The sequence below is a fragment of the Procambarus clarkii genome, chromosome 28 (genome assembly GCF_040958095.1).
Source record: "Procambarus clarkii isolate CNS0578487 chromosome 28, FALCON_Pclarkii_2.0, whole genome shotgun sequence".
Taxonomy (NCBI): domain Eukaryota; kingdom Metazoa; phylum Arthropoda; class Malacostraca; order Decapoda; family Cambaridae; genus Procambarus; species Procambarus clarkii.
Genome location: NC_091177.1, coordinates 8,814,570 through 8,829,102, shown reverse-complemented (window position 1 = coordinate 8,829,102; position 14,533 = coordinate 8,814,570). Strand labels below are relative to the sequence as shown.

The 14,533-nt window shown below is 38.4% G+C and overlaps 2 protein-coding genes across 2 annotated transcripts; both read left to right on the top strand.

Moving 5' to 3' along the window:
- Positions 1-2,550: 2,550 nt before the first annotated feature.
- LOC123754930 (cuticle protein AMP1A) lies at positions 2,551-3,712 on the top strand. Its single transcript, XM_045737273.2, has 3 exons — positions 2,551-2,584; positions 3,028-3,269; positions 3,392-3,712. Exons 1-3 carry the CDS (start codon positions 2,576-2,578, stop codon positions 3,606-3,608), a joined length of 468 nt encoding a protein of 155 aa, XP_045593229.2. The 5' UTR covers positions 2,551-2,575; the 3' UTR covers positions 3,609-3,712.
- Positions 3,713-13,059: 9,347 nt separating this feature from the next.
- Positions 13,060-14,078, top strand: LOC138369381 (cuticle protein AMP1A-like). The gene is made up of 3 exons (XM_069332624.1): positions 13,060-13,181; positions 13,363-13,604; positions 13,727-14,078. The coding sequence occupies exons 1-3, from the start codon at positions 13,173-13,175 to the stop codon at positions 13,941-13,943; spliced, it is 468 nt and encodes a 155-aa protein (XP_069188725.1). The 5' UTR covers positions 13,060-13,172; the 3' UTR covers positions 13,944-14,078.
- The last annotated feature ends 455 nt before the right edge of the window (positions 14,079-14,533 follow it).

Below are 14,533 nucleotides of genomic sequence, written 5' to 3'. Positions count from 1 at the left end.
ATATGTGAAGAAAAACCATGTTGTTAACATCTTTCGAAATCATATATGGACTGGTGGTGATGATGATGATGATGATGATGATGATGATGATGATGATGATGATGATGATGATGATGATGATGATGATGATGATGATGATAATGATGATGATGATGATGATGATGATGATGATGATGATGATGATGATGATGATGATATGAAAAGTCTGGAGAAGTGGTTATGAGGACATTTTGGATAATCATTGAGGGTTTGTAATTGTAAAAAAAAAAAGGTTTGAACCCCTGGCTCAGACTATCTCTTTTAATTTTTATACATATAAACTAGATTACCTACACCAGCTGATAAGGCTTTTAGCTACTGTACAGATGATATCAATAGTGTTGCAAACATTCGTAACCGGCCACAGACTCACCTTGACATTCTCACCACTACAAGTGTTGAATATGGTCTTATTGCTTCCCATAAAAACTTGTACCTTATGTCCTCAAAATAAAACTTTTACCTCCATGGGTTTAAAGTTAATAATCAACACACTGAAAGCAGCTGGTAATGCAAATAACTAGGTACGGGTCTCAGCAGTGTAATTATATATACATATAACGTTTCAGAAAGCTAAAGTATCTGAAAAAACTTGCTGCACGCATTAAGTATTTCTGTTAATATTCCAAACTAAACTACGTAATATTTGTCAGACGGCTAGTACAATTTTCCATTAACAAGCTAAGCAAAACTTGTCTTAATAAATTATGAAAATATGAGGAATATTCTTGGTGCTTCCAAATGCACAAAAATAGTCAACGTGATGCCGAAAGAGTCTGTCTTCCCTTCACCCCCCCCCCCCATTCCACTCTTTTCTCCCCCTCCCCATCACTCCACATCCCACTCTCTTCCAATATAATTCCCTCTTTTCTCCCCTTTCCTGCCCATCTCCCCTCTTATCTCACCCTCTTCCCTCTCATCTCCCCCATTTTTTCTCTTCTCCCGACCCTCTCTCTCTCTCTCTCTCTCTCTCTCTCTCTCTCTCTCTCTCTCTCTCTCTCTCTCTCTCTCTCTCTCTCTCTCTCTCTCTCTCTCTCTCTCTCTCTCTCTCTCTCTCTCTCTCTCTCTCTCTCTCTCTCTCTCTCTCTCTCTCTCTCTCTCTCTCTCTCTCTCTCTCTCTCTCTCTCTCTCTCTCTCTCTCTCTCTCTCTCTCTCTCTCTCTCTCTCTCTCTCTCTCTCTCTCTCTCTCCCTCACCTTACTCTCCCAACCATTCCCATCTCCTCTCTTTTCCACCTACTTCCCCGTGTGGCCTTCAGCTTCGAACAGACATTTTCACTGATCCATTCTCACCCTTCCTTCCTTTCTTACTGTCCTAAAATTCGCTGGAATATATTCTCTTCATCAGTCTACCATCAGGTATTCTATCAACATACCAAAATCATATCAATATGTTCTCCTCACTCCCATCTTTCCCCGTTCCCTCCTCGTCCCACTCCTCTTTGTCAACCCTTATCCCCTTCCCTTGGTCCTATTCTTTGTCCGTCCCCTCTTCCTCTGTTCCCTCACCTCTTCATCCCATTCTATCATTATATATATTATTAATAAGCACTGAAACAGCACTATGGGTCAAACAAATTATTATTGCCAAATACTGTAAAAACAACTCAACGGGAAATACGCTAAATATTTCATACTTGACGCCATGAAAATCAGATGGAGTCTGAATTTAAATGGTATCATTTAAATCTCTTTAAAGGTTTACATTTCTTAATGTTTTTTTAACTTAGGCTGAATTCAACCAGCCTATGTTCGTTCCCCTAGACCACTTTTCTTGCAAAGTTGGAAGAAGCCAAGCTCTGAGCACATGTTGAGACAGACAAAATAGCGGACATTCTCTCTTATCTATATTTATAAGATTGAATGGCTGTTTACCTGTATCATTTTCTGTTCCTATTTTATTAAATTTTTCCCCATTCCTTCACATCTCCTCCTCTGCTCTTCAGTCTTTGCCCCCTCTGTACCTTTTCCCCTCCCTCTCTATCATTTCCCCCCCCCCTATCTACCTCTTCCCTCCCACTCTTACTCCTTCCCCCCCTCTCTATCTTTTCCCCCCTCTTCTTCACCCTCCCTCAATATCATCCCTCCCAATATCACGACTCTCGTGGGGGGGGGGGGGGGAGGATCTCTATCCCTCCACGGGAGTCGAACCCTGGACCATTAACGTTGTATTTGACTACATAAGCTTACCTATGAGCCCAATATATAGTAAACAATTTATATTTTTCAATAGACATTACTCAATATATGTTATACAACATACATAATTCAGTATACGTTATAAAATACACAAAATATTGAATGACTTTAGTACGCCGGTTTTAAAGAAAGTAAAACAAAACATGTAAGTGTCAATATCACCATTAGTTACTGTTTACATGATTCAAGGGCGACAACCTCAATAAATAAGACCCCACAAAAACTAGTAACGCACAAGCAATCATTCTACAGCATATCTGGCAACTGACGCCTTGCTCAGCCTATATATACTGCCGCTCTTCAGGATTCCAGCATCAGTTCCTTCAGGCATCAAGCATCATGCAGTTAGTAAGTCTACTATGCATCTGAATATTAGGGCAAATTATACTGAAAACAAAGCAAGCGAACAGATTCACCAAGCAGACTGCATTATATAGGAGAAAATGTTTCTCAAAAACGGTAGCATATGGATCATTTTAAATGAACATTTAATTAGTTTGAGAACTTTTACTTCAAACCCATTTTTATGGGGCCATCATGGCGAATCTGTCAAGATTAATAATGGCAATTCAATTGTAGTTGGATATATGACCTCAAATTAGATAACCTATACAACTCATCTTTTTGTTACATGTACCCTTATTTCACTTTAGTTATGAACAGTGTTCAATATTAAAGTATACTTTCTTGTTGGTCAATAATCTGACGTGTTGCTATTAATAACCCTCCAGCTATAAACATGCCTTATTTTCGACATCAAACCGACTAAATATGATGAGTGTTTTACACAGATTGTTCTAGCCGTGTTGGCCACCGTGGCCGCCGCCGCCCCCCAGTACGCCGCCCCAGCACCGTCTCCTACCCGCTACAGTGGTGAATCTGACGAGGTGGTGGCCATCCTGAGGGACGATCGTGTCCAAGAAGACGACGGCAGTTACAACTTCGAAGTGGAGACTGGTGATGGCGTCAGGCTGTCCCAGAATGGCTCTCCCAGTGGCCCTGATGGCTCTGTTGTCAAGTCTGGACAATACTCGTGAGTATTACTGAACGTTATTTGATTAGGTTTTTACCGCAAGTCACCGTTTCTTTCAATCATATATATTTTTCATAGGAGGCAAAAAAATTCCCATTGTCACTAATGCATGTAATCTCCAGTTACACTGCTCCTGACGGAACTGAAGTCCTTGTGAAATACGTCGCCGACGAGAACGGCTTCCAACCCCAGTCTGACCTGCTGCCAGTGGCTCCTGAGTTCCCCCACCCAATCCCCGACTTCGTGTTGGAGCAGATCGCTTTCGCCGCTAAGGAAGACGCTGAGCGCGCCCGCGAAGAGTCTAATGGCCCCTCCAGGACATATGGTGCTCCTCAGTAAATTACCGCTCTGAAAGTGACAATTTATATTAATGTGGGATTATTTAACTTTCTTCAGACTTTATTTAATATCTGTATAATGAATAAAATTGAGCTAAATCTGCAGTTTTCTTTCGTTAAATCTGAATATTTATGATATTAGATAAACTGTTAATATGGTATATGGCTTTATACCTGAAAATTATGTTATGATATGCAATAATAATAATAATTAATTTATGGTTTGTGTCGCAACTTTTCTTAGCAACAACACAAACATTATACTTAACAAGTTTCCTACTCTACTAGGATTGTATTGTATGTGACCGGAGAATAATATTGTGAAAATGGTATAAAAATTGAGTATCTCTCGTCAGTTATGTCATTCACCACACACAGAATTACAGAAAAACAAGCTTCGCTACACTCTAACAGCCATGAACACCAACACCTCATTTCTTCATAAGACCGGTAGTAGAGTTCTAATTATGAATTATAATATATATTCTCATGGCACGCGTATTTACTCCATAAAAATGCATCTCACAATTCTTGTCCGTTAGAAATAAAGTGGGCGTTGTTCACACTCAATCCAGGCTTCGTGTTACACTATGCTCACCCTTCCTTCCTTTGTTCCTGTCAGAACAATCTTCACTTCTCGATTGTTCTTGGTAAATCAAAGTCGGCGAGATGATAAGTAAACTGAGGACGTTGCTGTGTCCTCGCAGCTTCTCAGTTTGTTTAGTTAACTTTGTCCCTTGGAGCTAAGTGTGTTAGGTTTATCATGTGATGCATTTCGAAGCTTCCAATGGTATATGAAAGGTCTCATGATTGACAGAACTTCTCTCAGTGCTTAAGTGATTTACAGCTGTTTTGAGATTGAATGATATTGTTAATTTGCTACGTTATCCTCTATTCTAGAAGTATTTAACTGGGAGCATCTATACCCCTTCCTTAGATGCTCTCGGTTAAATAACTCCCAGCTCCCGGCGAAACCAAATAATGTGGGGAATGGGACTCAATCTATGAACAATTAAAAAAACATGTTGTTTGTTACCTTAGAATTTACTATCACCGTTATCAATACGGAATGAGGCAGCGAGGCCGATGATCAAGCAATTATGGTGTGAGCAGATCATTGCTTACCCTATTTAGTCTTTCCGGTTTGCACCTTTGATAATTTCTTGCTTACTTACCCAAGCTTCGTAATGAGCCCAATGAATGTTTTCGTTCCCTTCAAAATACTTATCTTTTTGAAACAGGATTCTCTGCACTATTTAACCTGAAATCAGAGTGGAGAAAACTACTTGGTGTCTCAGATGACATGCGAATAACATTCTCAGTAACTGTATCTTGATATCTCAATATTTGATTGCATTGAAAACCTCAGCAAAAGTCTCACTAGTTGCAGCTTGTTTGTGTATCTGCGGTTTGCTGTTTTCTATAAATACAAACAAATTACAATTATAATGATTTTTTTTCAGCGGTTCTGTTCCTAGCTAACCACATGTAAAGAAAAATTAAATTATTGATGTATTTTGAAGTATTACCAGTACTGGTACCTACTGGACTGGTGATGAAGGACGATTTCGACAGTCTGGCTAAGAGGGGTATGTGGACATATTGGGTAATCCATTGTGGGTCTGTGATCATAAAGAGGTCCGGCACTCAATCTCCTAACAAAAACGCAATTTCCGGTGTCTCAACAAAATGTATCATCCCTTAGAGGACGTGTGTATTACATCATCGTTAGCAACAGTAATCGAGCGTTACTCTCCTGTAGTTTTCTTCTATTCTTGATAATAATTTATCATGTAAATGATAAATTATTTCATGTTTAAAAGATAGTTTTAAGGAAGAAAGTGCTAAAATTATATAAACTAATGCAATATATAATGCCTGAACTGTCATTTGTTATTTAAGTTAATAAACAAAATTTAATTAACAGTTATCAAAGTATGAATACATCTTTTTCAGCCTTCCTCTATATATATTTGAAATTGAAGAATTATATTGGATTAATGTGTACAAACTGGATTAGCCAATTTATTAATAAACACATGAATTAATAAAAGTTTGCAACAAGATAAGTTGATCTCTAAATAAATTAACATTGTATTTAGCCCTATAGTTAACATTTTATATAATGATTTGTGCCCTGACAACTTAGATTCCTGAGAAAGTTATTTATTTCCTTTTCGAACCTATTCAATATAATTAATTTAAAAATTGTTCAAACTGATAGAGATATAAAACACCTAAAGCACAATATACAGTCACTCATTCCGATACACCACAGTTAACATGTTGCTGCGAATGATGACCAAGACGATGGTGCTGCTTCTGATGATGACGTTGATGATGTTGCTGAGAACTCAATACAATAGCACACGACACAGGGATGACAGTTTATTTCCTAACAATGTTTTTTTTTTTAATTCCGGTGTAAGACAATTAGACGTATGGTGAAATAATAATTACCAATAGTAATATAGAAAAATAAACTATACAAAAACTTTATACTTTCAGATTAGTTGATTACTTAAACAATACAATATAGCAATATGTTATGATACCGTCCTGCAGAGAGACTCAATAAGCTTGCAATCTAGACTGAGAAATGGCAAATGAAGTTCAGTTTAGACAACTAGAAATAATTATTTTTAAGAAAGCAATATAAATATTTATTCAGCACTGAAGATCATTTTGTTTTGTGATATTTTTCCTGTGATGACGCTGGTGTGGTTGGTAGAGCCTATCATTTTACAGGTCCTAGCGAAGTTTCATTACTATCGTGCAAATTCAACAGCTCATCCAAATACTCTGTTGTCGTTGTATATAATGTCTAAACAGGAGATTATCCTAGTTAGCAGTTAGAGATCTGTATGCAAACGTTTCATTACATTCCCATAGATTCTGTAGCAGTGAGTGTAAGTCAGTTCACCCACACAGTTATTGTTGTGTGCGAAGAGTGTTTATCTTGGCAAATTTGTATCCAAGCCACAGTCCAACTTACACAAGGAGTTTTGGCCCATGTCTTTGTTTGCAAAGACATGGGCGTATTCACATGGCCTAAATATGGTATAATGATACACTGTTGCCGGGGACAAGAATCCTGTTAGCATAAACGATGTTTTCCTAGCTATATAAACGGGGCTGTCGGTGTGGTCACCTATCCAGTTACTGGCCAGATACTGGAGGCTAATCATGAATTTCCGAGTAAGGATCATATCATCCAATGCAGTGTTAATTGATGACGTCTTGTTTCCTGAGATTGTTGTAGGTGATATTTTAAATCTCTGTAAATCTGATGTACTACAGCATATTATGTTGACTTTACTAAAATATTATCCCAATTCTCTAAAGCTTACTTTGACAGTAGTATTTGTTGAATAGGGCAGTTGAGACGACCCTTAAAAAATATTGAGTCGGCATAGTCAAATGAATTTAGACCTAAATTTAGAATTTAGATCTTTGGCAGGTGGAGTCCGGATTTTTTGGCGTTCACACTTTCGATAATGGTGGATTCGGTGGCAGGTGGATTCGGACTCCACCTGCCAAAGATTATTGGGGAATATAAACCTGGATACGCGTATGGAAATGTCAAGACACATAAGCCTGGAAACCCACTTCGGCCAATCATCAGCCAGATACCCACACCCACGTACAGACTGGCGAAGCGACTCAATGGCTTGCTGACTCATTATGTCCCTTGCGCCTTCAGCCTGAAGTCTCCAAAGGAATTTGTTGACTTACTGTGGGGAACACGGGCCACAGGAATAAGAGTCTCGTTGGACGTAGAATCACTGTTTACCAACATACCTGAGGGTGAAGCAATTGGGATGATAGCGGACAGAGTGTATCGTGATCCGACCTGTACTCCTCTTGACATACCAGAAAACATTTTAAGGAAACTACTCCAAGCTTGTACTAAACCCTTCTTGAGCCCGGATGGGCACATGTATAATCAAGAAGATGGGGTCGCCATGGGTTCTCCCCTAGGTGTCCTATTTGCGAACTTCTACATGGGTACCATCGAACAAAAGGTCTTAGTCGACATGAACTTGAAACTGGCCATATACTGCAGGTATGTTGACGACATTTTTACGCAGGTACCTGATGTCAGACATCTGCAGGAGCTGAAGGAGGCATTTGAGCGAAATTCTGTGTTGCGTTTCACTTACGAGATGGAGAAGGATGGGAAGCTGCCCTTTCTAGATGTATAAGTCATGGAAAGGAGCGGAGGTTTTCACACTGCAGTCTACACTAAGGAAACAAACATAGGAATGTGCCTCAATGCCAACAGTGACTGCCCAGACAGGTACAAGCGGAGTGTCGTTAACGCTTATGTCGACCGTGCTCTCAGCCACAGCTCAGGATGGAAGCAAGTCGAAGAAGAACTCTGTAGGGTAAGGCAGGTCCTAGTCAACAACGGCTTCTCCAATGGTTTCGTTGAAGACATCATAAGAAGGAAGGTGAAACGCCATGCAACCTCCGAAGAGACAACTAACACAACACCTGTACCCCCTATTAGACTATTTTACAGGAACTTCTTTTCTACAGCTCATAAAACGGAGGAAAGGGTCCTGAAAGATATTGTTAATAGAAACATGATCCCTACAGACAAAAATCAGAAGATACAATTGACGATTTACTATAAAACCAAGAAAACGGCCAACCTACTCATGAGAAACTCTCCAGACACAAAGCAGAACGCTTTAAAAGAGACCAATGTCGTCTATGACTTCATATGCCCACTTGGGGACTGTAAGCCTCAAAGAATTCAGTATATAGGCAAGACAACAACATCTCTTTCCAGGTGATTAACGATTCATAAGCAACAGGGCTCCACGGAAATCATCGATAGATACAGCAATAGCAGGCGGTTTGATATCTGTGAGGCATTACACATTAAGAAGTCGACACCAGCAATCAACAGCCAATTAATGCACAACTATATTATACCCACTTCAAGACTCCGCATCAATATAGAAGCATCAAGAAATATGGGTCAATAGGCCCTTTGCAGTTACTTCCATTCTTCCCTTTAACTTACAAAATATTATACCCATTGTTTCGTGTTCTGTCTTGTGTTGAAAGTTTGTTTTCACCTCATCCAAAACTGTTGTAACATATCACCTCACCCAAATCCAGGTATAAAATCAAAGCTATTTAAACTCTGTTTAGTGTTTGCAAGTTATACTTGTGTGTGTGTGTAAACTAAAGTCTTTGAAAATGTAATAAGTTATTACGAAACGCGTTCAAGTGTCGCGTCAGACTAGAAATAAAAATGAATTTTGGAGAATTGATTTTTCAATTACCATCAACAGTGAAAAGAAATATAAGAAATATTGAGAAAAATCGTGTTAGAATTATTAATCTTACTTTTTCGGTCATATTTAATAATATATATATATATATATATATATATATATATATATATATATATATATATATATATATATATATATATATATATATATATATATATATATATGTATATATATATAAACATATGTCGTAACTAGTAGCCAGAACACACTTGTCAAACACACAATGCAAGGCCCGATTTGCCTAATAGGCAGAGTGATTTTCTTTATTTTCATAAAACTGTTTCCAATTGGTTTATTTGAAATATTATTTTTATATTATATTAAGAACATAAATTATTGACTTAGTTACGTTAATTTAGTTTATGTTAAGACAGATTAGGTTAGGTTAGGTAGGTTAGGTTCGGTCATATATATACGTTAGTTTTATCTCAAATTATAAAAAATGAACTCATACATTATGAAATGGATAGCTTCATCATTTCATAAGAAAAAAATTGAAAAATCTTTATATATATATATATATATATATATATATATATATATATATATATATATATATATATATATATATATATATATATATAAATATATATATATATATATATATATATATATATATATATATATATATATACATATATATATATATATATATATATATATATATATGTATATATATATATATATATATATATATATATATATATATATATATATATAAATATATATATATATATATATATATATATATATATATATATATATATATATATATATATATATATATATATATATATATTTCACATTCAGTTTCACAATTAAGTAATGTGAAGATGAACACTTCTTTACCACACGAGCGGCTCTATTAAGCTGAGTGACCGGCCGGTAAGGCTCTTCGACGATCACATTCAACATATATCGGTGAACGGTATTGCATCTTGATTAACAAGTAATTGCAGGTAAACCAGATTCGCAGAGTTACATATAGAAGGGAATGATTATTCCCAGAGTGACCAACGTTGCTTTTCCTATTCTAACCTGTCCTTAACAGACAATTCACCGACTTCACATCTGAAATAATTTTTTTGTGGGTGACAATACTCTTATCTATCTCGTTTGAATGACATAACTGCGTTGCCTTCTGTTATTAAAATGTATCGCTTGGACCGATCTGCTAAGGCACACATGTTCCGAGATATTTGTGCAGATTATGTTCAAGTGAAGTCCAGGAAAACATAACTGAGAGTATGAGAAACAGACGCGGGATCAGCATTCATTTTTGAATGTCACAACGGGAGCTACGCTGTGAAAGCACTTACGTGGTGTGCTTCGATGATGATACTTGTTTGTCTTTATCATGAAGTTTCAGATTTAATTCATTCAATGCTTGAAAGAGATCAGTTAGATAAGCAAGGGCGAACACAGCACGTGCTCATAAACAAAGACTGAAACAAAGCTTGCCCTGAGGAATAAATTCACAAGGGCCGTGACGAGGATTCGATCCTGCGTTCGAGAGCAGGATCGAATCCTGCCCTAAGGTCCCAGAAACGTTGCCATCTACACCCCTACCAGGTGGGGACATTATCCAAAAAAAAAAAAACCGCAAATTTAACGTCATCAACGTTAAATTAACGTTGATAGCGCTGATTTTATTTGCCAATGCCACTCGTGGATATTGTACCTATTGAGCAATGAACAAATTTGTTCAAACGCCGTTGATTCAACATTGATAACGTTGAATAAACTTTACTCCTGGATATTGTGCCCACTGGGTATTGACTCAGTTCCAAACACTGGAGCCAGCTTGTTGCTTCTGGACACCATGCAGACGTGTGTGTGGAACAACGGACTTATGGTGAGCCGAGATTGGGAGGAGCTGCGTGTTCATGCCTGCGTTTTTGACGTAGGTGACACATCTTGATAGTTTTTGTTACCAAGTGCAAGTCTTGGGGAAGAGTCTTTAACATCCAGTGTTGCACGACGTTGCGAGTACTGTGAGTCTTCACCGTTCGAAGCTCCACCTTCACGAAGAATGCTGAAAATGGCGCTCATTAATACCTAAGCTTTGTATGTGTGAATGGCGAGTGCGTTGGAGCAGTATGTGTGCTCAGTATGTATGACACAGTGAATATGAACAGTGTGATCATTGCCGACGAAGATCTAAGGAACAAAGATTAATGGCAGCAACTCATGAAGGCGTCGTGAATGATATGCTTACGTCTCTCCGCTCAGGAGAGGTACTAAGCGCCTTTGTGTATTATGATGGGTAAAGTGCTGTTCTGGTTGCGTAATGTGAATACGATGGTGCCCCGCCTCTGTGGTGATCTTATGGTTCTTCGACGTGAATTCATTATATGAATGTCATTCCGTAAGATGTTGACTCATCCCATAACTCTTTGCTTGTCAGGGATGATACATCCCTACCTCCTCTGAGAGCAGATAATGGGGTAATGAGACGTATATTTCCCCGTTATTTATTCGCACAAGTTTTAGAGTTGGGCTGCACGCCTGCCAACCTCTGTAGGCTTATTAAGGCACGACAATAACTTACTGACTAGCCAGCAAATATGCTTTATTCACCAGTTGATTGACAGTTGAGAGGCGGGACCAAAGAGCCTAAGCTCAACCCCCCCCCCACAAGCACAAGTAGGCGACTACTTTACCCTTTGACTGAATTAAACTCTCAGTGTATATGCACTGAGAAGCAGAGAGTACACCGTTCAGTGAATATACTGACCATCGCAATGGGACTGAAATCTTGAGTATAGGAACGACGACTGCGGACTAGTATTTTCTTGTTCATATCTTGGATTGTTGGAGAGCATTAACCTTGAGGCCCAGGTCCTTGGACAGACGGCCGTATTACTAGCGATGCCTCATCACTCATTCGTAGACTAATCTTCGCCTGGACGGAAGGATTCAAACTGCTATTTTCATTTGTTTTTTTGTGCATAAACACGCTGAGCGCTACAGCAGCTGAACTGGGTTACAGTCCTTTGATTCATGTTCTCAGGGAGAGAGTGAGAGAGTTGACTGCACTGAAAAAACTCTACTTATCTTCCCCCTGACCATCCTGCCTCCTATCTCCCTCGCCTGTTTGACATTTACTACTGACGCTATATTCTCCAAGTTCGGGTTAAATAGAATCAGTTTTAATGGCAAGCTCTGTCAAGAACACACATAAATATTAGACCATAAGGACTGAGGAAACTACATGAGGACTATTGGGCTATGCTGCCTCGGATAGCTCAGTAGTCCTGGTTGGGTATCTCACTGATGCCCAACCAGATTTTTATATTGATGCCTAACATATGCTATAAACGATCCAGTGACCTTTCCTCTATTATATTACCAGGTGAACCGTTCCGTCAATCAACAACCTCTGCTTCAAACTCTAGGGTCACTTACTTTTATTTCCAATGTGGCTTGATCTTTTTAATGTATAATTCGAGTGTTCAGAACCATAGTCTAACCTGATTCTTCTTTCACATCAGCAAAGATATACTCTGTATACATATCGCTATATACAATCACTTTTCTTAAAAAAAATTATATTGTTGATTTCCATATATTTTGGCTTTTTGTACGGCTTCTAATTGGATCTGTAGCTCGTACGCTAATGGAAACTAGATTTTTATCAAATTTTAAATTATGTACCATCTAATTCGCGTATTTCTGTTCATCTTTGAAAGGTATTTGTTCTTTTATTGTGCACAGGTTAACAGTGATGTTACTGCTATGTATAATAAATTTATTCAGCATCAATAATATTTGTCACCCGGGATAATGTGAACTATACTGTTCATTAATCCCTTCCTATCATGATCTAATACTGAAATACATGACTTTTGGACCTATTTTCTCACAAGTTATAAGGAACAAATATCTGCTTACACATGCCTTTGTTGAGTCATGGCTTCACGAACTGTTTGCTGCTCCGCGGTAGTATCTAAAAGGCCTAAATAAGGGTGTTTGACGCCACCAACAGTCACCAACCCCCTCCAAATGAGTCGTTCATACTTGTCCTGGATTCGTCACGTTCACAAGGCACAAAATAACGCAAGTGACAGTAGCCGAATATATTACTGTGTATTAGATTCAAGGACGACAATCTGGAAAAAGAAGAGTGACACAAAAACTAGTTATGGAGAGGCAGCTTTTATAGTGCATGACTGGCAACTGTCGCCTCGTTTGGCCTATATATACTGTCGCTCTTCAGGATTCAGCATCAGTTCCATCAGGAGTCTAGCATCATGCACTTTGTAAGTCTACCATTCATCAGAGTATTAAGACAAATTATACTGAAAACACTTTCATGCTTTCATACAGTGTCAATTAATTATACAACTAGAAACGTTTTCTCTCAAATAATGTTCGTGAACAATTCTCAACGTCTTCAAGCAGCGTCTGAAGCAAACTAAATATGATGAGTGTTTTACACAGATTGTTCTCGCCGTGTTGGCCACCGTGGCCGCTGCCGCCCCCCAGTACGCCGCCCCAGCACCGTCTCCTACCCGCTACAGTGGTGAATCTGACGAGGTGGTGGCCATCCTGAGGGACGATCGTGTCCAAGAAGACGACGGCAGTTACAACTTCGAAGTGGAGACTGATGATGGCGTCAAGCTGTCCCAGAATGGCTCTCCCAGTGGCCCTGATGGCTCTGTTGTCAAGTCTGGACAATACTCGTGAGTATTACTGAACGTTAATTGATTAGGTTTTTACCGCAAGTCACCGTTTCTTTCAATCATATATATTTTTCATAAGAGGCAAAAAAATTCCCTTTGTCACTAATGCATATAATCTCCAGTTACACTGCTCCTGACGGAACTGAAGTCCTTGTGAAATACGTCGCCGACGAGAACGGCTTCCAACCCCAGTCTGACCTGCTGCCAGTGGCTCCTGAGTTCCCCCACCCAATCCCCGACTTCGTGTTGGAGCAGATCGCTTTCGCCGCTAAGGAAGACGCTGAGCGCGCCCGCGAAGAGTCTAATGGCCCCTCCAGGACATATGGTGCTCCACAGTAAATTACTGCTCTGCTAATGACTGTTTACATTATGGCGATTTATACACAAACAATTTCTATGTGAATTTCCTCTATTTTCCACCCTCGGTATTTATTTGTAGATAGATAAATAAAATTCATATAAATTATAATAAAAGCTTGTTTTATTTATTGGTTTAATGATATTCAGTTTGTCCATCGAGCATTTGATTTGTTTGCCGTGTATCTGAAACTTAGGTACTGATACAAACCTAAATCATACAGATACAAGAAGGCACTATTCTTAAACACTTAGCAATAGAATATTTAGACTTAACAAATAATCAAAATACGCATTAAATCATCTATTTTATACTACAATAAAAATTGCGTGAGATGTCAAATAAGCATCGTATACACATACACACACACACATGTACACATCCTCGATCTCTGTCATTCCCTCTATCACAAACACAAGAGCTAAGAGTCAATACTGAACGGACACTGCCATTTCCCCCACAACAATGTCTCACTTTGAAATATATCAGAATCATATAACACAGAAAATATATGAATACCAGAAAAAATACCAGAAAATATACGAACTACTGGAACAAAAGCTGAAGAAAC

What these genes read in the sequence shown, in the direction of transcription:
- LOC123754930 (XM_045737273.2), top strand. An exon ending in GTCAAGTCTGGACAATACTC is followed by an intron (nt 3,270 to 3,391) that starts GTGAGTATTACT and finishes TGTAATCTCCAG; the next exon opens with TTACACTGCTCCTGACGGAA.
- LOC138369381 (XM_069332624.1), top strand. An exon ending in GTCAAGTCTGGACAATACTC is followed by an intron (nt 13,605 to 13,726) that starts GTGAGTATTACT and finishes TATAATCTCCAG; the next exon opens with TTACACTGCTCCTGACGGAA.